Source organism: Eumetopias jubatus, unplaced genomic scaffold, assembly GCF_037043125.1.
Source record: "Eumetopias jubatus isolate StellerSeaLion01/CBP00866 unplaced genomic scaffold, mEumJub1_p1.0 scaffold_6, whole genome shotgun sequence".
NCBI lineage: Eukaryota > Metazoa > Chordata > Mammalia > Carnivora > Otariidae > Eumetopias > Eumetopias jubatus.
This window is the reverse complement of record NW_028274812.1, coordinates 7561271-7587596: the sequence shown is the minus strand read 5'-3', so window position 1 is coordinate 7587596 and position 26326 is coordinate 7561271. Positions and strand designations below refer to the sequence as shown.

At 44.3% G+C, this 26326-nt stretch overlaps 1 protein-coding gene across 1 annotated transcript in view; it reads right to left on the bottom strand.

The window, feature by feature from the left end:
• Positions 1 to 26326, bottom strand: part of PRKN (parkin RBR E3 ubiquitin protein ligase) — a 1301937-nt gene that overhangs the window by 16291 nt on the left and 1259320 nt on the right. Inside the window, exon 10 of the mRNA XM_028103346.2 lies at positions 20021 to 20104. Within this exon, the coding sequence (XP_027959147.1) occupies positions 20021 to 20104 (84 nt within the window). The remainder of the gene's footprint in view (positions 1 to 20020; positions 20105 to 26326) is intronic.

The following is a 26326-nucleotide window of genomic DNA, read 5'->3' as shown; positions in this document are numbered from 1 at the left end:
GAGAAGCCTGTAGTGTTAGGGGACACAGACATTATTTTACCGGTGAAACACAGAAAGTTGTAGGCATACTGTAAATGGTCTTAAACAGGTAGTTTTTATTATAATAAGAGGTGCCATTTATTGAGAACCTACTATGTGCCAAACACACTATATCTATCACCTTTAATCCTTGCAATAACCCCACACAAGATATAATGCAAATGCTACCCTTCCTTTTGCAGATGAAGAAAATGAGCCTCGAAAGTTTGTATCACCTCCCCAAGAAGATGTAGCTGGAAAGACAGACATAAATCTGTTTGCTTCCTAAGCCTCCATGCTCCCACTGCAGTGTGGTCCTTCAAGAGCCAATGCAGAGCCACAGACAGATCTGAAGCATGGGGAGGGCTTTCGGTCTGAAGCCTGGAGCAGCATGGGGGCAGGCTCTCACTGACGCTGGCCAGTCCCCCTGCACTAGAGTGGGGACACTTATCAAATTAAGGAGTGATTCATGGGAAGGAGACGTGGTATGGGGAAAGGATTTGCTGCTGGCCCACGGTGTCCAGTCCCTGGCTGGGCAGCCCGGTGGAGAAATCCCCGCGGCAGCTGGAGGTGTGGGGACCCGAGGTGGGGGTCAAGAGACTTCAGTGCCCACTCTGCAGACAGATGCCTGAAGCTACGGAGGTGCTTTAGGAGCACACGTGAGACAAGACGCCAAGGACACGGTGGTGGAGATGCCCACGTGTAATCATCAGAGACAGGAGGAGAAAGCCTGGGGCAGGAGAAATCCCCCAGCACCTCTGGAACAAGGCAGAATGGTGACTGTGTGAAATGCTTTTTAGTTTCATGTGAGAGGAGTTTCTGAGAAGCCTGCCTGACAGTCAGCCGACTGTCTCCTGGGAGAGGTAACTATAACTACCTGCTGACCACTGTTTAGGGCCCAGGTGTTTTAGAGCCTTGGAGGATTAGAAGTTAACTTGTAGAAAATTGCTAAGGTATGATTTTTTTTTTTTTTTTTTTTTTTTTGGTGGCTGAGGTTATTGCCTTCCCTGCCCCCATCCCCGCCCCCAGGCATTAAGCAGTCCTGTGCATAACTAAGCAACTGTATTGCAGAATCCTTTCCCAATAAATGATATGGCATTGCATTCCTCAAATGCTCGCCCTCCTGTCCTTTGGCCAGTTCCCCCCCTGAGTCCATGAACACGACTTCAGCGTGGGCTAACACAAAACCGTGTCTAGGAACCGAGTGGTGACACCTGCAAGGGGGTGGGTTTGCAGTCTGCAGTGCGCAGGTGCAGAGGGAGGGGAAGCTGGCTGCTCCAGGATCTTGGAGCCAGGAGTGCCAGGATTTGAGGAAGAAACAGTGATAATGTTGCTCTTACATTAGGAAGGGTGCTCTCTGTGTTAGGGGCTTTATGGCCATCTTTGATTTAGCAACTGTAGCCTCCCTTGGTTATCAACTGTTTCTGCTGCAGAAACCGCGGCTTCGAGAGACTACCGGACTTGCCCAAGGTCATGCAGACTATGAGCAGCAGAACCAGAATGGAAGCCCTGAGCTCTCTGATTTCATATCATGTTCTCGCCACTACAATTTGTTTCTTTCGCTAGATGTCACATGCTACAAAGAGGACTAAGGGACTGAAGGCCATGACAAGGTCATGAGCAGCCAGCAGGCGAGAGGGAGAAACCTTTGCTTCCCCAACCAGCACCACGGAGCCCCTCACGCTCCTGCTTCCTTCATGACCGCTCGCCGGTTCTTCTGCTATTTGCCGCCACTGCTGTCTGGCTCTCACTTCCACGTGGCCTCTTGAAACCGTTCTGGAAAGGACATGAGTGAGACCCCAACTGCCAAAGCCAATGCCTTCTCTTTGTCCTTATTACCTTTGAGTGTCCCCCCCGCACCGTACACTTCTGGGCTTCCTTCCTCTTGGGCAGGACAGAGCCACCGAGAAGGCCCTCGGGGGGCCCACAGCACCACATCAAAGTTACTCTTGCTGCTTCCTGGCTTCACCTGTTGGATCCACACGGAAGAAGGACAGCCAGAGACCGACATCATTGCTACAGCCCTAACTGACATTGGGGAACCAAGTAACACAGTCCGGGAACATCCTTCTAGTGGGCTATCAGAGCCCAAGTGACAGTTTGTGTTAGACCCTTGACTAACAATTCCCAGGGAAAAGGGCTGTTATCAAGCCCTTTCTAAGGACATGAGCACATCTTGGCTTAGCAGCCTTTAGGAGCATCTTTGATACTGTTGTTCAAATCCCTCTGGAATGATTGCAAGCAGTGGCCAGATGCCCACGGCTTCAGGATCACGGAGAGTTTTTTAAAAAATATAGATTCTCAGGGTGCCTGGGTGGCTCAGTCGTTAAGTGTCTGCCTTTGGCTCAGGTCATGATCCCAGGGTCCTGGGATCGAGCCCCACATCGGGCTCCCTGCTCAGGGGGAAGACTGCTTCTCCCTCTCCCTCTCCCACTGCTTGTGTTCCCTCTCTCGCTATGTCTCTCTCTGTCAAATAAATAAATAAAACCTAAAAAAAAAAAACATAGATTCTCGTGCTCACACCCTGGAGATTTGGATTCAGTCGTTCTGGCCTTGAATGTTTAAGAACAGTGTGGGGGATTGTGAGGTGCAGGGAGTTGGAGGACCATCTCCCTTGGTTGGTTGGATTAACTTTGTCTCTGTTATGACTTCAGTCTTGAGCCACAAAGCAGGGCCTTGTTACTGTGTTGCTAGCAGGTGAAGGTTTTGTTTGATTCAGCATTATTGCGCTTACATGTGATTAGCTGTGTCTCATACAGGGCAGTGTAACAATTAGGTTAATGGCACAGGCCTCTGTGCCTGCTTATTGTTCGCCCATCAAGAGAAAGGACGGTGTGTGTGTGTGTGTGTGTGTGCAGCGGGGGTGGGGGTGGGAGGGGACAAGTCTCTCTTCTTACATATTAGATGGCTAAAAACAGCAATTTCCTGCATTTTCCTATATATCTTCAAAATTGCATTAGCCAGGTAAAATGTTGGCCTGATAGCCAATCTATGGCTCAAGAGGGAACCATGGTTTTTGTTTACAAGGTGGAAAAAAATTTTTTAAGAAGATTTTCTTTATTTGTTTGACAGAAAGAGAGAGCACAAGCAGAGGGAGCAGGCAGGCAGAGGGAGAGGGAGAAGCAGGCTCGATGGGGGCTTGATCTCAGGACCCCGGGATCATGACCTGAGCCGAAGGCAGACGCTTAACTGACTGAGCCACCCAGGTGCCCCTATATGGTGAAAAATTTTAAGTGAACATTTAGAGGTATCTGTATTAGACGTGGCTCAGACTGGGGCTTTGAAATATCATGCCTGAGTTAAGCCCCAGCTTCATTCTTTCCTTGCTGTGTAACTGGATAGGTGGCCAAACTCAGTCTCTGCTCATCTGTAAGTATGATGAGTGTGGTATATACTTCACAGGGTTGGTGTGAGTCAGTAAGATAAACGGGCAAAGGATTTAGTACAAAGCCTGGTACACCTGAATGCTAACTTCCTGCTTCCTGTGATCATAATCATTATTAATTTGTCATCATTGTCATCATCATCACCACCACCTTCATCATCATCACCACCTTCATCATCATCATCACTACCTTCTTCATCACCACCACCTTCATCATCACCACCTTCATCATCATCACTACCTTCTTCAACACCACCACCTTCATCATCATCACCACCTTCATCATCATCATCACTACCTTCATCATCATCACCACCACCTTCATCATCATCACCACCTTCATCATCATCATCACTACCTTCTTCATCACCACCACCTTCATCATCACCACCTTCATCATCATCATCACTACCTTCATCATCATCACCACCACCTTCATAATCATCACCACCTTCATCATCATCATCACTACTTTCATCATCACCATCTCCGGTTTACAGAGATGGGAATATCAGATTATGCGAGTTTGTACAAACTAAAAAGACTGCTGAAAGTCTGGATTGGCCTTAACTCTCCTTTGAATGATACAGGTAAATCAAAGCGTCCTCAAGTGGTTTTAAAATTTGTGCCTAGGAGTTGCTGCTAATATATATCTAAGTTAGAACAACTGGAGAGACTGTTCACATCCATGTTGTCTTTCCTGCTTTAGGAAACTTATTTGTGACATCTGTTTAGACAACACTTGGAAAAGTAAATCCTAATTCTAAAAGTCAAGTTCAAATCTATTTTCCAGAAAGGATGAGATTGCCATTAATCACTGAAAACACTGTTGGCTTAATTCAGACGTGAGTGTTTTCAGGCGAATGCCAGCTTTGAAGTGTCACCTGTCTCATCGGAATTGAATGCCCAGATAATATCACTTGCCACATAATTACTGACAACTCCCACCTCTGCAGACGGTAGCCTTCCCGACTTCCCCAGCGTCCCCGCGAAGTCTAACAGGTGTTCTAGTTGAAGGCCACTTCTTGTGAGCTGTCCGCCCCCTGCTGGTGAGTCAGAACACTGCCTTACCTTTCGGGCATAAAGGTGACAACAAAATTTGTTTTGTTCTCACATTTTAAAAAAGGATTACTGTCTCTTTTAGGGTAATATATATATCATTATTAATAATGTACAATTTCAAATTAGAAATAAGTATATTAGAAGTCATTTCTATATAGATATAGATGCAGAATATATATATATATATATATATATATGAACTCAAGAGTACTAGTATGTAATAGTGTCTGGCTGAGGCATGTTACAGGCTACTAGGCCACACTCTTGCCACTGAGTTCCAAACTTTACAGGCCACACTTTCAAATGAAATTTAGAAGATTTTTGATGATGACAATATCAATGGCGATTTCTGCTAGGAGTGAAATAGATGTCTATAGTACTGCCCCATGGGACCTTAAGGGCTTCACAGAGGAGAAGGAAAGCAAAGAATGTCTATTAGCCTATTTTGAGATTGATGAAGAAATGGATCAACATAAATATTAAGTAGCAAGATTATTATTAATAGCTATCATATATTGGACATTTAAAAGTGCTTTGTGTTCAAGTATTATTACAAGTTGACAAATGGGGAATCATCTACACTTGATCAAGGAAGATAAGCTAATTTGTATTTTTGATAATGAAGATCTCTAGTTCATGGCTTGCTTAGCGAAGTAATTAACTAAAATTTCAACATAGACAGGATTTTGAATATGTAAGCACCACTAATGCAAAGAGGAAGTCAGAGCAGTGCACATAGCTTGTCCTCTGTGTCAAGTGAGGCTCTCCTGGTACAAAGCAGACTATTATTTTTGCTGTAGCTGACACAGAAATCTATTCATTCCGTAAGCAAGTGTCGGGCGCCTACGATGTGCCAGGCACTGTCCCAGGTACTAGAGATGCATCAGCAAACAAAAGGGATGACAAACAATCAAACAACAAACCAAAACATCCCTGCCTTGTGGCGCTTACATTAGCAGAAGAGTGCCTCTCAGACCTGGCACGTATCAGCATCACCTGGAGGGCTCCTTGAAACGCAAATCGCTGCGCGTCCTCCCAACAGTGCCAGCCGGGTTTCTGAATCAGGTTTGGGGTGGGGCCCGAGGACAAGCTGTTTCAAGGGGTTCTGCCTTGTCTCCCCAGCCTGATGTGGTCCTATAGAGAGTGTGGGCACTGAGATGGGGATGGCTAAGGACAGAAGGGCCTCATCCTGCTCACTGATTTGGCAGGCTCTGAGCTAGGCATTAGGCGTGCATCATTTCAATAAATCTTCCTGATTTTACAATATCACATTACAGACGAGCGAAGCATGGCTTTGCGAGGTTACATGATTCACTTAATAATGACAACAACTAATGTATCGGTCAAGATTCTCCAGGGAGACTGAGCCAGTAGGATATATATATGCATGTGTAAAATATACAGATTCATTTTAAGGAGCTGGCTCATGGGATTGTTTGAGCTGGCCGGTTCAGTATTTGTAGGGCAGGCTGGCAGGGTTCCTGTTACAGTCTTCAGGCAGATTTCCTTCTTCTCTGGAAAACCTCCATCTTTGCTCTTAAGACCCTCAACTGACTGGACGAGGCCCACCCACATTATGGGTATCTCCTTTACTTAAAGAAATAAATAAACACCTAGAAGTGTAGTGTTGGTGAAATCCAAAAATGCGTTCACATCAACAGCTAGACTAGTGTTTGCCAGACCTGTTGGGCTCCGCTGCCTCGCTCAGGGTTACAGAAAGTAACCGTTACAGATTGCCGTGGCTGAAACTCATTTTCAAGACCAAATCTGTTTGACTTCAGAACCATTCTGCCTTGCCTTGGATTCCTCACAGAACAAGGCCGGGCCGACGAGAGATGCACAAATGGTTCTTGCTGAGAGAAATGAAATGAAAATTTGGAAAACAGCAGTGAGCAATTTAAACGTGCTGGCCTTCTGTGCTTGCACTGGGCAAGGGCTTCATTTGATGGGAGGTATTCAGATAGAGCAGATGAACCATTTTTCCCCACAAATAGTCAAGGAACCCTCCTGTGGATGACAATATACATCCCCCCATTGTTAATCCATCAATGAGTGAAGGATTTGCAGCAGCCAGTAGTCAGCTCTTAGTTTTTCACATCTGCACTTCCCGCGGAAATGCCGCTCCTGTGAAGACAGTCCTTTGATTCTCCGGCCACTGTGGTCCGTCCAAAGGGGCAAATGCTACCCCCCCTCCCGCCCCCTCGTCATTTCCTTTTGGCCACAGGTTCTTGCAAAATACCTTTTCCCTTAAGGATTTAGCGCCATCTGGTGAATGATGGGGTGCTCTGCAGCCGTGCCCCCTCTTCCTGCTGGAAGAGGAGATGAGGCTTGCCCGGGAATGTTCTCCTTGGGAGGAGAAAAATACAGTCTCTGGTGTGGGGTGTGTATGTGGGGTGTGTGAGGGGTGTGGGGGTGTGAGGGTGGCATGTGGTGTATGTGTATGTGGAGTGTGAGGGGTGCATGGTGTGTATGTGGGGTGTGTGTGTGAGGTTCTGTCTGTTACACAGGATATAGACTAGCAAATTAGGGTGAGGGGTCTACATCTGGCCCTTTTCTAGCAGGTTGGCCGGCATTCCTAATCCCCCTCTGGATCCAGAAGCCATAGAGGTAGCCCCTGTTCAGGTGAGCCCGCCCCTGCTTGGGGAGGTGTTCCAGAGCCGGACTGCTGAGGATGCAGGGACTCTGGGAAGGTGTCTGGGAGGAGGGTTGAGCTCTGGCTGGGGCTGAGGGAAGAGAGCTCAGGTAGCCTGGCGGATTGTGTCCCCCAGTGTGAACACCGGGCTGGGGAGGCTTCTAGAGAGAGGGGAGAGGCCCCATCCCATGGGAGAGGCAGAGCCCCAGGAAGTGCTCAGAGCCCCACTGAGCCAGGGGCTCAGTGCGGGCTCTTCCTAGAGTGATGGGCCCAGAAAAAAAGGAAGCAGTCTGAAAGACAGGAAGGTCCCTGGAGAGACAGAGACCTGATCTGTGTGCGTGTGCGTGTGCACGTGTGTGCATGCATGCCTTCCTTTGTGCTATGGTGTTGTCTTTTCATTTTCTCTCTCTGTAATGCCTGACATTTTTAGCATTCAACCTGAAAAATACCCAAAGCCCAGGTTTTACCATTTTGTAGTACTTTACAACGTACAAAATGATTCACACACATTCTCATTTTATTATTTATAGCTCAGTTGATCTTACTGGCCCCATGTGGCAGGTGAGGAACAAGGCTGTTAGAATTTGAGTGACTTGCCTGGAAGTGGGGAAAATCAGAACCAGTTCTTGTGAGTACCAGCCCCGCTCCCCCAGAGCCCACCTCTCACAGGCTAAGCCCTTGGGAAACGGGCTACAGAGGGCTTGGCGGGTCTGGGCACTCACTCGGCTCCTGTGCACTGAGCCACGCGCTGGGCACCTGCACGGATGCATCACCGTCATTGGCGTCCGCGCCCTAACCAGGCTGCGTCCAGACCCGAGGGCTTCAGGGAAGTGGTTACCAATAAAGCCGCTTTACTTAAACCAGCGAGTGATTCTGGAACTATGCTCCTAAATAACTGGGACCTGCACCTCAGGGAGAATAAAGTTCACCTGGCTCCCACTTCTGGGGCAGTGCTTGTGCGGAATGCAGAAAATGGCCGAGAGATAACGGGGATGAGATACGGAGGCAAAGCAGATCCAGGAACCCAGGCTCTCCTGAGTGTCCTTGTCCCCTTCTCCTCCCCAGGGAGGCACCCCTCCCAGCCTCTGGCTGAACACCCGAGGAGGCTGGGGTAGGGACCATGGCTGAGGGGTAAGTGACTGGACACTACATCCTCGGCTCCAACCTAGGCATCCCCTCGCAGGTGCTCTATGCATCCATCCCTTCACCCCCTGAACACCTGCTCTCAGATGTCCAAAGTGAGCTGTCTCTCCCTGCACACTCTGCTTTTGCTCCAGCGGTTCCTCCTCCAGGGAGGGCACCACCATCCACCCAAGTTAGAAATCCGAGCACCGACCTGAACTTCTGCTTCTCTCATCCTGTCTTCTAGCTCACTGACAAGGTCTGCAGACCCAACCTCCAACCCCACACCTCTCGGTATTCCTGCCTGCCCTCACCAGTGCACCAGCCATCTCTCTAGTCTTGGATCTGATGGTGGACCCTCTGCCACATCTGGCCCCACATCAGCTGCTGGGAATTTTGGTGCTGCTGGTTCTTCACTGAGACGCTACCTGGGCCTTTCCCTCAAAGAGCATTCGTGGTTATGGGGACAGGCCACATCCAGTGACATGGATGCATGCTGAAGGCCAGCCTCTGGCCCCCCTGCCTTGAGGCGACAACTCTCAAGAGCCACCTGACTTCCCAGCCCCACCCCATCTTCTGTTCAGCTCATCGGTGTCACCTCCTCCCGCTGCTCAATCCTGCCTCCTTTTCCTCCCACGGTGCTGCTCCTGACAGTGTTCCCCAAGACCCTCCTGTGTGCAAGTCTCAGACAGAGGCTGTCTCCCTGGGAACCTGACAGTTGGTAGCAGGAGTGGTCCTAGGACACAAACTCTAAAATCGGGGGGTGCAGGTAGAGACCCACCAGCTGGTGGCCATAAAGGAGGCTGTTGCTGGTGACCGATGAGCACTGGCAGCCTTGAGGGGGTCCGGAGCTGCAAAGCGCTGTGCAGGTCAGGCTGCCATGCGAGCATCCTGTCTCTGGCCGTGCACCCGCGGTATTCAAGCTGTCGGTGCTGGGAAAAGACCACAAGGAGTCTATCGCAAGCCAGAGGCGAATCACAGTGATGGTGTCTAGGGCTCTGCAGCTGAGAGTTATGCACACCAGTTGGAATAAAGCTCCTGGTGTGCTCTGGAGCCCTGTGCGGCTGGAGCATCTAAGCAGCAGTGCTTTTGATAGCAAATGGTCACGTTCAGTAGTCGTGGCTTTAGTACAGCACACAACCCTGGGCTTGGACCATCGGGGGTGACAGGGGTGCAAGAGCCTGGCCCCTGGGATGAAGAGCAACTCTGAAGGACTGTTCCTGCTCCAGAGCACCTTGTAGGACTGCTGTAGTTGCACCACCGTTCAACCCCCTCCGCCCAACCCTGCTCCCTTCGCTCTGCACAGTGCTCCCCCACAGCACCCTCCAGTACACCTGCTCTCAAACCTCTGGTCGCGGGGTCTGCTTCCCGAAGACTATTACAGTTCCCTACTGTTTCTCCTACCGCAGCTAGTGATTTATCTTTCTTTCTTTTCTTTTTCTTTTTTTTTTTTTTTAAGATTTATTGATATATTTTTAGAGGGGGAGAGCATGAGCGGGGGGGGGGGCGGGACATAGGGAGAGGGAGAGAGAGAATCCCAAGCAGACTCCCTGTTGAGTGCGGAGCCCGATCCCACAACCCTGAGATCATGACCTTAGCGGAAACCAAGAGTCAGATACTAGCCCCGCTAGCGATCTTTCAAAAACACCCATCTGACAATGTCGATCTTCTTCGAATCATTTAATGCCTTCCCAGTGCCAATTCCAACGTCCTTAACATGACTCATATAACCCTTTATTTGCTACCCTCTGCCTATTTCTCCAGCTCGGTCTATTGCTACTGCTGCCAACACCTTATGCCGTGATCATAAACTGAGCTGCTCTCACTTCTCTGAACATGCCCTTCTCCTTCATCTCTAGAACTTTGCGTACTTCATCTCTGCCTAGAGCATCTTTAAGTCCTGTCCTTGTCTGGATAGCTCATCTTCTCAGTCTCAAGCTTCATTTCTTCCTGTGACCAATTCCTTGAACGTCTTAGAAAACTAGATGTCATAGCATCCTCAACTTCCCTGATTGTGCCTCTCAGCATATAGTATTTTGATTATTTGTTTATTTGTTTTTCTATGTCACTAGATTATAAACCTCATGAGATCAAAGGCTGGGTCTATCTTGTTTAATGTTATATCCAAAATACCTGTAGTCTTTTTTTTTTTCATGGATCAGTTATTTAATTAGGTTCTTTGTAAGAAATTTAGACTTTAATGGTACAGAGTAGATGCTTTATAAGTATTTACTGGATCTCTCTTTTTTCCTTCTTTTTATTGATTATAAGAAATTAAGACTTAGTTTAAATCAGATTCAAAGTCATGTAACAAAAGGTGTAACACAATGGTTGGAGACAAAATTTTACCTATAGATACTTATGGATACCACCTTGGATCTGGTGGTGGACCCTCTGCCACATCTCGCCCCACATCAGCTGCTGGGAATTTTGGTGCTGCTGGTTCTTCATTGAGACGTATTTAAATGAGATGTATTTAAATTTTTATGCAGTTAGTTCTCAACACTCAAAATAAGGATATTTAACATAAACACATGAATTTCAAGCTACTGAAAAATAGAATAAATCAGTTTGGAAGATCTGGTAACATTGCTCCCCCATTTTTACTTAGCAAAATTGACTGGACCTATGTCTTTCCAGGTTTGCTCAGACCCCCACAGGCTATGTACAATTGTGTTTGCAGGCAATTGTTTTAATGTGCTTTTCCGTTGCTGGAAAATTAGGAGAAAATGAAATGTATCTTCATCCTTATCAAAACATAGGAAAGTCCATGAACCTGCTCATGGACACTACTTCGCTCATGGACACTAATCGTCTGGTCCCTGTCAGCATTTGAGTGCCACGGTGGTACAGTATTTCACTAGCCAACAGTAACGTACACATATCCCCTTTTCAAAATGCAGAGTGACACCACTTAGAAAGATTGTCAACTCTATGACCCTGGGTGGTCACTCTCTCTCCTTATACCTTGTCTATAATCCAAGTCTATGGCATAATGTTGTGAAGAGCTCAAAATAAAAAGGTGTATTTGAAAGTGCTTTGTAAACAAGTACTATACAAATGTACATTATTATTTTTCTCCCAGGCAAAATGGAGGTTTATTCTTCTAATTTAGGAGGCAGATGGAGGGAAGAGTGGGTTATTGTGGGCAAAGTTATTTTCTCTTATGATTCAAAAGATGGCTAAGGCAAAAGTCAGCCCTGAAGTCACTGCCCCATCCTTTTAAAATTTTTTAAACTATTTATTTTTTTATTATGTAAAACAAACTATAGTGAACATTTTAGAGTTACCATATATTTCTGCTTTCACCCGATTATGAAAGCAAGTAGCTAGATTTTTTGCCTTTGAAGAGACATGACTCTTTGAGCTTTTGCTATGAAAGATATTTTCCATCTGAAAAGTTATCCACATCGTGGTTCTAATTTCAGCTTTATTGAGGTATGATAGACATATAAAATTGTAAGATATTTAAAGTGTACAACATGACAATGTGATGTGTCATACACTGTGCAATCATTCCTTCCGCTGAGTTAGTTCATCCACCACCCTCACATATTACTGTGTGTGTACGTGAGAAAGTTCCAGTTCCACTCTCTCAGCAAGTTTTAATTATACAATACAGTTATTCATTATAGTCACCAGGTTATACATGTGATCACTGGAACTTACCATCTTATAGCTGAAAGTTTGTACCCTTTTACCAACCCCTCCCCTATTTTTGCCATCCCCGACCCCCTGGCAACCACTTTTCTACTCCCTGTTTCTATGAGTTTGACTTTTTTTTTTTTTAATTCCACATATATGTGATCCCATGCAGGATTTGTCTTTGTCTGGCTTATAATGCCCTCCAGTTTCATTCATGTTGTTGCAAATGACATAATTTCCTTCTTTTTAAAAGACTGAATAATATCCCATTGCATAACCGTTCATCTGTTGACAGATACTTAGGTTGTTTCTGTACTTCGGTTATTGTGAATAATGCTGCTATGAACATGGGAATGCAAATGTCTCCTTGAGATGATTTTCTTTCCTTTCAATATATACTCAGAAGTGAAAATGCTGGATCATACAGTATTTCTAATTTTAATTGCTTGGGAACCCTCCATTCTGTGTTTCAAAGTCCCTTTCTCCACACCCCTGCTAGCATTTTTTATCTCTTGTCTTTTTGATACTTTGTGGTTTTGATTTGCATTTCCCTGATGTTTAATGATGTTGAACAGCTTTTCATATACCTCTTGGCCATTTGTAAGTCTGATTTTTGCATATAGATTTTAAATCCTGCAACTTTACTGAAGTCGTTTATTAGTTCTAACAGGTTTTTGGTGCAATCTTTTGGGTTTTCTGTATATAATATCATGCCATCTGCAAATAGAGATGCTACTTCTTCCTTTCTTATTTGGATGAGTTTTATTTATTTTTCTTGGTTAATTGCTCTGGATGGGACTTCCAGTACTATGTGGAATAAAAGTTATGGACATCCTTGTCATCATGTTCTTGATCTTAAGAGGAAAAACTTTCATCTTTTCACCATTGAGTATGATGTTAGTTGTGAGCTTGTCATATATGGCCTTTATTATGTTGAGGTACATTCCCTCTATACATAATTCGTTGAGCATTTTTATCAGGAATGGACGCTAAGTTTTGTCAAATGCTTTTTCTGCATCTAATGAAATGCCCATATGATTTTTATCCTTCATTTTGTTAATGCATCATATTGATTTTTAACATTTTGTTAATATATTGTATTGACTGGTGGATGTTGAACCATACTTGCATTCCTGGAATAAATCCCACTTGATCATGGTGTATGATCCTTTTAATGTATTGTGGAATTGCATTTGCTAATATTTTGTTGAGAATTTATGGATCTATGTTCTTCATGGATATTGGCCAGTCATTTTCTTTTCTTGTAATGTCCTTGTCTGGATTTGGCATTAGGGTAATGCTGACCTCGTAAAATGAGTTTGGAAGTATTCCCTTTCTATTTTTTGGAAGTCCTTGAGAAGAATTGGTGGTAACTGTTTACATTTTTGCTGGAAGTCACCAGTGAAGCCATCTGATCCTGGACTTTTGTTTGTTGGGAGGTTTTTTTTTTTTTTTAAGATTTTAATTATTTATTTGAGAGAGAGAGGGAGCAACCATGAGTGGGGGCAGACGCAGAGGGAGAGGGAGAAGCAGACTCCCCAGTGAGCAGGGAGCCTGATGAAGGGCTTAGTCCTAGGACCCCGAGATCATGATCTGAGCTGAAAGCAGATGCTTAACGGACTGAGCCATCCAGGCACCCCTCTTGGGAGGTTTTTGATTACTGATTCAATCTTCTTACTGGTAATTGGTTGGTTCAGATTTTCTATTTCTTCATGATTCAATCTTGGTAGGTTGTATGTTTTTTCTCCACTTCTTCTATGTTGTCCAAATTTGTTGGTGTATAATTTTTCATAGTAGTTTCAGGATCTTTTGTATTCCTGTGGTATCAGTTGTTTTGTCTCCTTTCATTTCTGATTTTATTTATTTGAGACTTTCTTTCTTGGTAAGTCTTAGTAAAGGTTTGCCAATTTAGTTTATCTTTAAAAAAAAACCCACCTTTTAGTTTTATTGTTGTTTACCATTATCTTTTTGGTCTCCATGTCATTTATTTCTGCTCTGATCTTTGTTATTTCCTTTCCTCTACTCACGTTGGGCTTAGTTTGTTCTTAATTTTGTAGCTCCTTGATGTGTCAAGTTAGATTGTTTATTTGAGATTTTTGTTGTTGTTTCTTGATGTAGGCATTCCATTTCAGTTTTGAAGACCTCCCTTTAACATTTTTTCTAAGGCCAGTCTAGTGGTCATGAACTTCATCAGCTTTTGTTTTTCTGGAAAACTCTATCTCTCCTTCAATCCTAAAGGACAACTTTGCTGTGTAGAGAATTCTTGGTGGGCAGTTTTTTTCTTTCAGTACTTTGAGTATATCACCTCACTCCCTTTTGGCTGGCAAAGTTTCTGCTGAAAAATCTGCTAACAGTCCTCTGGGAATTCCCTTGTACAAAACAAGTTGCCTTTCTCTTGCTGCTTTTAGGATTCTCTTCTTGTCTTCAACTTTTGACAATTTACAATATGTCTTGATGTGGATCTCTTTAGAGCTTATTTAGTACATTTTGAACTTCCTGGATCTGGATATCTGTTTCTTTTACTAGGTTAGGGAAGTTTTCAGCCATTATTTCTTATTGGTCTCCTGGATGATGTCCCATAAGTCCTTCATGCTATCTTCATTTTTAAAATTCTTTTCTTATTTTTAAAAATTTTATTTATTTATTTGACACAGACAGAGAGAAAGCTCACAAGCAGGGGGAGAGGCAGGGGGAGAGGGAGATGTGGGCTTCCCACAGAGCGGGGAGCCCCATGTGGGGCTTGATCCCAAGACCCTGAGATCATGTCCTGAGCCAAAGGCAGATGCTTAACCGACTGAGCCACCCAGGTGCCCCTAAAATTCTTTTTCTCTTTTTGCTGCCCTGGTAGGATGAGTTCCACTGGCCTGTCTTTGAACTCGTTGATCCTTTCTTCTACTTCATCTAGCCTGCTGTTGAACAAGCTCCTTCTAAGGAGATACTGGCAACTTGCTTCTTTTATTGGAATAGGCTGAAGGGAGGTGGGAAAGGTATCTGCTGGCTTCCCTTGTCTCTGGGCAAGACTGCAGCTAGCCCTCAGATGCCTGCTAAATTGGAAGCCTTATTCTAAGGTGGCAGCTTTTAAAGTATTTTGATAAACCCCTTTCAGGGAAAGATGCGAGATAGTGTTTTTTTGCCTGGTTCCTCTATGCTGAGCCCTGGGTGGGGATAGCCAATTAAGAATTGCTTCTTTGTTTGCCACAGTTCTGTGGGACTCATGAATGGAAGCCTCTTTGACTATCAGGGCCAGGGATCAGAGACCCATCCCTTGGGTAAGAGCCCCTAGTTGGGGTGCAGACTTGTGCACAAGCTCCTTCCAGGAGGACACTGGCAACTTGTGGTGGATTAGAGGGAGAAGGTGAGAGAGGCATCCTCCTGTTTCCTTGGTCTTTGGGGAGGATTACAGCCAACCCCTAGTGCCTACTAAATTAGAAGTCTGGCCTGGAGGAAGCAGCTTTCAAAGTATGCAGGTAAACCTCCTTCATGGCAAGACTGGAAGATGGGAGGTTTTGCCTGCTCCCTCTATGCTGAGTCCTGTGGGGATGGATGTGCTGACTGCGGTGTGCCCCGTAGGAATTGCCTCTGTGTTTGCTATAGTCCTGTGGGTCTCATAGTCATAAACTTTACTGGTTTTCAGAGCTAGGTGTTTGGCACTCAGTCTTTACAGTTGGGGTGTTAGATGTAGGGTCCAAACCCTTCGCCCTTCTGGGAGAAGCTGTGAGTTGGGGGTTCTGTCCTGATTGTATGGCACAGTGCCAGGAGTAGGGTTTATGGCAAGAGTGTGTCTCAGCCTTTCCCACCCATTTTGATGTGGGTATTTTCTTATTCATCTGATATGCAGGAGTCACTCAGCCATTTTCTGGATCTCTATCAGAGGGCACTGCCCCATGTGTAGCTGTAGGTTTGGTGCATCTGTGAGGGCAGGCAGCTCAGGAGCCTCCTATTTCACCATCTTGGATGACTCCTCTCCACCATTCTTGTAGAATGCTTTCCTGGCTTCATGGTGAGAAGGGAGGTTTGGGGATGAAAGAAAGAGTTGTCATTCTTTCAAACAGCACTTAGTGAGTACCTACTATATCCTAGGCATCCTGGGCACTAGAGGTTATAAGGACAAAATAGGTACAAACCTTGCACCAACAAAGCTCTGAATTTTAGTGAAGAGACAGGGAAACAATATTTCAGTGTGATGAATGTATAACAGAAGCATTTACAGTTGTCTGAGAGCTTCACGGAGGTAGTGGGGTGGGCAGATGGCTTCCTGCAGGTGACATATGATCTGGGTCTTGAAGGTTGAGTAGGAGCTTGGCAGGCAGGGATGGGTACGCTCCCTTTAGACACTATAGATTTGTTACTCAGTGAGAGCAGTCACTGTTCCCAAACTACTTTGATCGGCTACTGCCACTGAAAATGATTTCCTTTGTGGCTTTGGACAATACCATTAAAAATCCAGAAGTCTCAGTTTTCCTTCCAGTTGAATAGGGAGAATAACATCTACTCCTTGGAACCACTGGGAAAGTGAATCAATTTATGTGGTTTGCAAGAGCAAGTGTTTACTTATTAGAAAGCCCCCAGAGGGGATATATGGACGGAGACAGAGCATGGGGAGGAGAACAAGCAGACAAGAACAAGGGGAAGCAAATGGGACTGGACTCTCATTAGCCTGTGATGGATTGATCTTCTGTCACCGATTTCCCAAACTCCCAGCAGTTTCAACCTAAAGCTTGCTCAATATATTAAAACCAATTTAAAACCAATTTTTGAGTTTGCTTTTTTTAAAGAAAAATATTGCATTAATCAAAAAATGCATTAAGTTTAGGGTCAAGCAGCCTAACTGATGAAAAAAAGCCTGACTGGGCCCCAGGAGACATGGGCTTGCTTGACTGGATAATGTAATATCAAAGACTAGAAACCACTCAGCTTTCAAGGGAGAACAGTGGAGAGCAGGCACAAACACCGGAAGGAGAGACCTTACAGGTGAACTGAATTGAAAGGACATGTGAAGAGGGTTAATGAGGGTACTTTGTTAGTGTGAACAAAATCCAGACACGAGGCTGCATCCAAAGCCTTCAGTTCCAAGAGGGGGCCTGCAATTAGATTTTATTGTCGGATGTGTAGAGTGTCCTCCTTTCAAAGATTTCATATCAGTGGAATTGCAGAGGTCATCTGCTTTTTGAGAGAAATAGAGGGAACAGACAACAAATTGATCCTAGTAAAATAAAAGTCCTTTCTCTTACTGAATGGAGTTGGGTCTTTTAGTTTGATGAAATAGTTCATGTGGTTCCTCCCTTTCCATGTCCAAGAGTAGCTATGATTGAAATCAGGAGGCTTTGGAGGCTTGGTAAATCAGATCATAGAGAATTCACTGGTTATTCTGTATTCTTTCCCCTCCTCTGGCCTGTACCTGGAAGGCTGACTCCCTCAGGCTGTGTTGCAAGGACCCCTCAGGGTTCGCTTTTGGCTGGATGTGGAGACATCAGCAAGAGATCAGAGGGTGGGAGAGAGAAGTGGAGATGTCCATCTTCATTCCCTTCCTGCTTGGGGCGCATTTCTGGCAATGCTGGACCCTCTGTGGTTATACTGGCTGTCAAGAGGCCCCACGTCCATGGCTCCAGCCCCCAGGGTTATTCCCTGTGTGACACCATTTCCTTCTTTTGTCCCTTCAGCCCTTGGGCGGTCATGGCTCCCCACTGACGCGGCCCTCAGAGGCCCTCCATGTTGTTTGGGTTCTTGCGACTCTTCCCCACCACTGTAGGTCCTCCGTGACCTTTTCGTTAAAATCTCATCATGTGCACATTTGAGTTGGATTCTTTTTCCTGTAGGACCCTAATAAATCAGAGACACAGGGGAAAAGGGCAGCAAAACCCCAAGAAGTTGCCTTCTGTTCTCAGGCAACAGTGGATAGACAGACTCTTCCAGCTCGACTGGTCAATTTGTTTTGTTTCAAATAAGAGGGGTATGAGGTTGGTCCAGCAGCTTGAGCGAGGAAGGAAGGAGCGTCGTTTCAGGGAGGTCTTATTGAGGACCACCTCTTCCTGAATTCTTTCTGGGATAACTGTCCTGAATTAACTATTCTTTTTCTGGATTCCTATCATACTGATTGTGCAGCCCTTGTGGCATCTAATAAAGTAATATAAAGTCTGTGAGGGCAGGTACTTTATCCCTAGAGCCTAGAACAAAGCCTAATGGATTATAGGTGTTTAACACATATTTGATGCATGAATGAAATAATGTCTTTTTCTTTATAGATGTAACGATCGCTCAACAAACATCTATTAAATATCTGTGCACCAGATAAGATATTTGCCTCTGTATCTTTGTCCATGCAGTATTTTCTGCTGGGATGCTCTTTATCATCCTCAACCCACTATCCTTTTGACAAACTCTGATCTACCTTCCATGACTTTTCTGGGGAAGCATTACACAAAGCTATAGATTTCCTAAGCTTCGTTTTAGCATATCAACATTGTTATATATTTTCCTTTAAGTCTCCCCTGTGACTCCTTTATGTGACTCTGAAGAAAAATATATTCATCTGCAGGGGCGCTTGGGTGGTGCAGTGGGTTAAGTGTTTGACTCCTGATTTTGGCTCAGGTCATGATCTCATGGTCATGGGATCGAACCCTGTGTCAGGCTCTGTGCTCAGTGAGGAGTCTGCTTGAGATTCTCTCTCTCCCTCTGCCCCTGCCCCTGCTCACTCTTTCTCTAAAATAAATAAATAAATAAATCTTTAAAAAAAATACTTATCTGCAGTTTTCCAGCAGAATGTCTGGTGGATACAAATGCCTGATTTAATGTTTGCTAATTGGTGGTCCTTGCAGATACAGGCCCCTGGGTCCTGGTCATCTATGCTTAAGGCCAGCTCTAACCTTTCTCCCACTTTCCTGAGTTGAACATTAAGGTTTGAATGGCTTTAAAAAATTCTGGGGGGTTACCTCAGTCTTTAACACCATGGTTGGTTAGTTCTTCTTGAATGGAAGCCTTTGTCCATGTTTGTGGTCATAAGAGCATACGGATCTAAGTTGCTAGACCAACTCCATTTCTTGGCGTCTTGGTTTAGTCTAGCTCTTCTGGGCTACAGCGGTGCTGAGGCAGGGGTGCCTCAGGGATAATATTATTCCTGACATCAGTATGCAGTGAGCTCGTACTTGAATGCCCCTGGGCTAAAATAAAATCACCAGAAAGAGTATTTGCTGCTTCTGTTGCAGAAATGGGAATATGCTCATGGCCAACATTTTAGAAGCCGATGAGAAGACCTGAATTCACTAGTTATGTTTATGTGGTTGTGTTAACATTAGTAAATAAGCCCACAGAATACCTTACAAAGATATACTTCTTTATGCTCTGATGTCAGAACATTCAGATATTTTAAATTCTGTACTGTAAAATTAAAGTGTTCTGAAATTTCTATGTCTATTTATGAGATTCCTGTCAATAAAGTAACTAAAAGATTTATCTGGGTAGATTTGATGTTTAAAACCTTGTTAACATCTCTATAAGTAGAAAAATAGTGAGCAAATTCATCAACTGTGCTGAAATTTTTATTCCTTTCCTCTAAGGTTTGGCTGATCATAATTAATAAATAAAAGAAAATGTATTTGCATTCCCCTAAGTTTGATATAGTACATTAGAGATTAAGGCTCAGTAAACACGTTCTTTACCTAATCAAGACTGAAATACAATTTAGCATACTTCATGATATTGCTTAGAAACAATAATATCCTTGCATCATATAATACTTCTATGCACATCATTCATGGAGATAGTTTCACCACTGATTTTAAACAAGGCACTTTTGAAACAACTATAAATGTGGGGTTCATATTGATTGATGTGATTCAGAAATTGTTAAATTGTTTTTTCTTTCCTCTAAAGACTCCTCTGATCATGCTGTGTTCCTTTCCCCTATTCCATATACCCCTGGGGCATATCCCAATGGCCATCTACAGGTGGGTGGTTCTGGGAGGGTCGTGAGGGTAGGAGAGCCAGAGTCCCATTCCCCGTGGCTATAGGACACTAGTCTGGTTTTGGGTTTTTGGTTTTGTTTTGTTTTTTGTTTTTTTGTTTTTTTTAGATTGGGACCCTCTTGACCTTCAGGAAAAAGCTTCTGTCTCTCACCCATATCCCGAGCCCTATTTTGTAGAAGGAAGAGGGCACTCTACCTGAGTAACTGCTCCTGAGGCTTCAAATAGGGTGCCGCATTCACCTTCATGGTACGCTTCCTTACAGTCCCGGCAGAAGACAAACTGCAGAAAAACACACACGTGTTAGGGATGGGTTTGTTGGCTGCATTTGGACCTAACATGTTTTTCCTTTTCCACGCTCACTACAGTCATTCCTCTGACTTGTGTGGTGGCTTCGGTGCCAAATTACTTTTTGCAAAGAGAAATAGTTATATTTTGATGGTATTGTTCGCTCTTTACTAAATAATGTTCCAAGCCCTATAGCAGGGTTTCAAAGATGCATGAGTCTTATTTCCTATCTTTATGATGTTTCCAGTCTGGCAGAAGAGACAAGAATGTAAATAAATATTTGTCGTTGAGTGGTACTGGTGTTAGGATATGAGGAAATCAACTTTATTCAAGAATTTCACATCCAAGATCTGTTTCCATACACAGAGGATTTATAAGTTCACGTTAGTAGACTTAGTTTTGCATTGAAAGCCTATTACGGAAAGAAGAAATAAATTGTGTCCCCTGTGAATTTATATGGTGAAGACTGACCCCCAGTACCTCAGGACGTGATTGCATTTGGAAATAGGGTCTTTGAAGAGGTAAGTATGGTAAAATGAAGTCAAGAGAGTCAGCCCCAATCCTGCGTGACGGGTGTCTTTATAAAGAAGAGATTAGGACACAGACAAACGCGGACTGAGAGATGACCATGGCGGGACACAGCAAGAAGGCAGCCATCTGCAAGTCAGGAGAGAGGCTTCAGTGGAACCAACCCTGCTGACACCTTGTTCCTGGGATTTTAGCTTGTGGGAGTGTGAGAAAATAATTGTTGTTGTTGGAGCCCCCCAGTCTGTGGTACTTTGTTATGGCAGGCACAGGTAGCTGATACCTGGCCTGGAGTGGATCTGCTCACCTGGGGATGGTGCCCCTTTCATCATTCACACACCACAGAATGGAAGAGACCTGGGGAGCAACTCACTGCTCTCCACCCTCCACCTTCAGGGAAGGAAGCTACAAAGCGAGTGCTGGAAAAGGAAGCTGTCCTCCCACCGTCGGGAATCTGGAGGCCCCTCTAGAACCATCGCCACCAGCCATGCTCCAGAGGGTGTGGCTAAGGGTGTGGGCCCTGCAGTCGGACACATGGGATTGAAGCCATCATTCCGTCATCTGCCCACTGACACTCCCCGGGAAGCCACCCTGGCACCTGTGCCTCAGCCCTGTGCCCTTTGAGAAGCGAGGGTAACAACAATAACTATCCCGTCGGATCCGTGCACGCAGTGGGTGAGCTAGTCCATGTCAGCTGCCACACGACATGTTCTGAACATCAAGCAGATAACAGCCAGGGACTATTTCCTCCCCTCCCATCCTGTTTCACAGCTGAGGAAGGAGTTGCTTTACCAGAAAACAGGTTCCCTTCCAGAAACATTCTCTAACTCCCTGGGGAGGAACACGTCTCACAGTAGAAACAGTATTTGGAGAAGATGCTCTGGCAGAGAGGATCAGGGAGTACGGAGTGCAGGCAGTGGGGGGTGGCTTTCCAGCATTGGCCCAGAATGAGCTGGTACTCTTCCCATGGAGAGGCAGGTTCTAGGTCTTTTCTGCTTAAATAAGCATGCGTTCACTACTTGGCCAATAGCCCATGGTGGAGGTGATGGTATGCTGCGTTCTGGGCCCAGGCCTGAGGAAACGGGCAGCTTCCGCTGCTGCTAGTGTTCCCGAGCTACCAACAGGCAGCCGGCACCAACCTGCCTGCCGGGCTTCTGAGCCGTATTTCCAGGGGCTCTTCCAGCCCCTGGATTAGTTGCCCCAGCTGATCCCAGGTGGAACAGAGACAAGCTGTCTTTATAGGACCCTGCCCCAATTACGGCCTTGTCGGAAAAAAACAGGAATTGCAGCAAAACAGGAACAAGACTGTTGTTGTTTTAAATCACTAAGTTTTGGGGTGTTTCTTACACAGCCATCGATAATGGATAGAGTAATGGCAGCGAGAATCCAGAAGACTCAGAAAAGTTGCAGAGGCTTGAAGTTCTCAAATGAATATTCTATTGCACGAGCCAGGAGGTCAGCGCAGTTTTGCTTCAGATAAGACTGGTTTGAACTGATAAACAAACCCCCAGACAAACAGGGTACAGAAAAGTCCAGCTTTATCCCCCAATACATCACCACCCTTCCTTGCCTCCAAAAGAACAGCCCATCTGAGGCCGTTTTCCTTCATGCTGTCTTCACCACAGAAACAGAACTCCCTCCTTCCCTGTGTCCAATTTCTTGTTTCAACAGCTCATCTGAAAACTGTCTTAATCACCGAGCATATTAAACAAGAAAGGCAAGGATTTGTTAAGGAAAAGGTCTCTATAGATATGAGGCAATCTACCTTCTAGGCATTATTTTCAGAGTGTTGTAGTCTTATTTCTTCTCACAGCAAAGAGACTGGTCCTCATTTTGTGGGACATAAACTTTATTTAAAGATTCAGGTTGGTGGGAGACGGGTGTGTCAGGTTGTCTTTACACAATCTGCCAACACCACTGGGTTTTAATTTCTGGCATTTTTTATTTTCCCTGAGCTGAAAGCTAATCCAGTGAACAGAGAATGAAGTGGATCTTAGGGCCTCCTCTTAAGATGAAAAACAATTTTTTTTTTCAAATTAATGTGTCCACTCATCTTTGGGTTTGCCCCGGAGCCATTGCTTTGCTCTCACATGCTACGTTCGATTGAGCCCGGACGGTTCAATCATTGAGAGGCGCTCACTGTGTGATTTCATCCCAGGGCCTTCCACAGAAGCAATCCTGATCTCTCGGCGTGACAGGGAAGACACTCCACAACTTATTAGCTAGTGTATGAGATATAAAATCAGTTTCATGGTAGACGAACACCCTGGAGGTTGATCAGTTTGTCAAAATAAATAGGTCTTTCCTGACACAAAGACATTAAATCCCTTTCACACTGGGACTACAAAGAATGGACTAAAAACATACAGGAAAGGAAGTGCACACGAAGATGAAGGCCTCCCCGTTTCAGCACGGCAAGAGGCAAGCAAAAGCTGCAAGAATCCGCTGGTGATAATTTCATATTAGTGTACTTGTTCATTTGCTTCCGTTCAGAGAGTGTAACTTAAACATAGAGATATCATGCAGTGGGCTTCCTAGTTAAATAACTTGCATCTTTCTCATACAAAATGGGGAAATATCTAGAAGGTCTGATCTTGAAAATGTTCAGGTGTTTTGTTTTGTTTTAAAGTGGGGGAGAGATAGAAGGAGAGCGAGAGAGGAGAGAAAGAATCTTAAGCAGGCTCCATGCGCAGTGCGTGAGCCCCTGGCGGGGCTCGATCTCATGAAGCCGAGATCATGACCTGAGCCGAAATCAAGAGTCAGATGCTTAACCGCCTAAGCCAAGCAGGTGCCCCCAAAATGTTCAGGTTTTTAACTATGTTATTCAGAATTCAACCAGGTGCTTGTACAAGTGCTTAGGCCCTTTAGTTCCCAAACTGTGCACTGAGGCACTCTGGAGTGCTCAACAAGCTCATGGGGGTGTAATGGGATATTTTAAATTTTTGAAGAAGACACAGTGATACTGTTGTTCACTGTGTGAATTACTAACTCAAGGCGGTTCATGGTGTTACTGCGGATTGTGCTTCTCTTCTTCTGATGACATAACTTTGCAGAGCTGGGTTTTTGGTTACTGTGATAGAAAAACAACTACCACGTGAGCATCTGTCTGGAACAGGAGATGTAGTTATTTAGGAATGAAATAAAAATATTTTTTCTTTCAATTTATGTGAACTATCTTTTCAAATGACTATTGTGTTGCTAAGACATTAATTCTTATTTATCTTACTTGGACCTGAGTATTTAATAAACAAAACTGTTTGGACCTAAGTATTTGATAAACAAAACTACATTTCCTCTGGTTTAGGAGCACCATGAAACACTTACTGAGTTGCTAGGGGCAGGGCAGACAGAGTAAGGTTGGGGAGCTCTGGCTTAGGCATACACAAAACTCCTTGAGGTAAGGTTTTGGGCCAATTTTGAAACTGTCAGTGGCACAGATATTTCCAGAGAAAGAGCTTGAGAAGATAGATCCGGCTCCCACATTTTCACATTCGGGGTGCTGACCTTGCCTGTCTCTCATCTGGGGCACATGGGTCTTGTTCTAACCCATAATGCAGAAGGCTGCAATTTACCTGGGACTTGCTATGAACTAACCGGGGTCTCACATTTGCTAAAGTGACCTCAGGAGTAAATACTAATTGAATGGAAGGGACTACCAAACATTTATGCAGTATACTTTTCCTGGATTGTTTTCTCTTGAGATAGATCTGATAAATGCCACCAATTTCTGTAGTTAACTCTAAATTAAAAAAAAAATTAAAGACTTTTAAGGGACACCTGGGTGGCTCAGTTGATTAAGCATCTGCCTCCTTCTCAGGTTATGATCCCAGGGTCCTGGGATCGAGGCCGGCATTGGGCTCCTTGCTCAGCGGGGAGCCTGCTTCTCCCTCTGCCTCTACCGCATCCCCCACTGCTTGTGCTCGCTCTCTCTCAAATAAATACATAAATAAGTAAAATCTTTAAAAAGAAAGACTTTAAAAAATTATAAACATCTTACATACTTAAAATGTTGGCTCTCTAAACTCTATCCCTTATATTAGATTTGACTAGAAAGCAAGATATATGGACTGTATTAACTTAGCTCCTATGATTTTAGCTTTCCACGTCAACTTGGCTAGACCATAGTTGTCAATTATTCGATCAAACGCTAGTCTGGGTGTTTCTGTGAAGGTATTTTGTAGGCCTATAACATCTATACTCAGTTTGCTTTAAGGAGGAGAGATGATCCTAGATAATCTGGGTGTGTCTGATCCAAGCTGTTGAAAGGTTTTAAGAGCAGAACTGAGGTTTTCCCAAGAAGTACAGGGTCTGTCTGGGGACAACAGCTTCCGGCTGTGCCAGCCTGCCCTTCTCAGAGAACTGCTTGTGGAGTTAGGGCCAGAGATATAGCCAGGCTGACAAATGGATAGGTTTATCTCTGTATCTATAGGTCCAAGAGGATAGCTGAGCATATTTCTATATCTACATCTATCTCCTACTGGTTCTGCCTCTCTTTTGGGTGGCTGACATAGCTCAGCTGCTATAGAAAAACTTTACTAGGTCAGTTAATTCTTTTGCAAATGGATTGATAGAAAAAAACAAGGACTTGAATTTTCTATGTTATTTGCAAAATGGTAGCTCGAATCTCTTTCTGTGTGTGTCTTCGAGCCCAAGTACCCATAGGACAATTGCTCTTAGAAGTCAACACCAGTGACGAGTCACTGAACTCTATCTCTGACACTAATAATACACTATATGTTAATTAATTGAACATAAATAAATTAAAGAAAAAAGAAGTCAACACCAGGAACAAGGTTATCACTCCCAATAGTGGGACCGTGTCCCTTTATTGACAATGAATATGCTAATCCAACTCATTTTTCTCTTTGGATTAGCTGCCTGGGAGGTTTGTGCCAAAGTTTTCACTTAACTGTAGTAACTAGCTCATCCTAGGTGCCTAAAACAACTGTTTACTAAGTGGGAATTTCCCATACGACAAACTTTTTTTGTAAGAAGTAATAGTAAAACCATTCTTACCATTCAAGTCATATTTTTTGCCTTGCAATTAACATATGTTGACTATTCACCTTAAGGATGGATAAAATCTTGGACCTGGACCATACATAAAAGAATCACACATTGTAATACATGAAATCACATAGTAAGTATCTATTGTTTTAAAAATCTTTAACGTTTAAAAGAAAAAATTGTTTAATGTTTAAAAGAAAAAATTCTGAAGTCAGACAGACCTGGAGACAGAGGTCTTTCTCTACTATTCATTATCCTGCGTGATCCTAATATCTCTTTCCTTTATTTTTTTTGTAAAGAAGGAATAATAAGGTAATGAATATTTAACACAGTTTCTGGCCACAGTAAACACAATAAATGGTTTTCTCATAGGGTTATGATGCTTTATAGGCAACAAAATTCTATAGAAAAGTAGGATGACAGTGAAGCCCCTTGTTAATTAAAGCGATTCCCACTATTTTGCTGATAACTGTTGTTAGGTGAAAGTTCTGCATGAAACCGGGAACTCCTGGGAAATGCCAGGCTTGTCGACCTTCCTAACTGCTGTAGGGAGAGGGATGCTGGCCTCATTTTGCTTGTATACGTGCAGAGGTACCTTCTTTGTCAGTCCCCTAGACCATCCTGTATTACCATGGAGCTATATGGATTGCCCGTCATGTTTATCATTCAATATCCTGTCAGTAG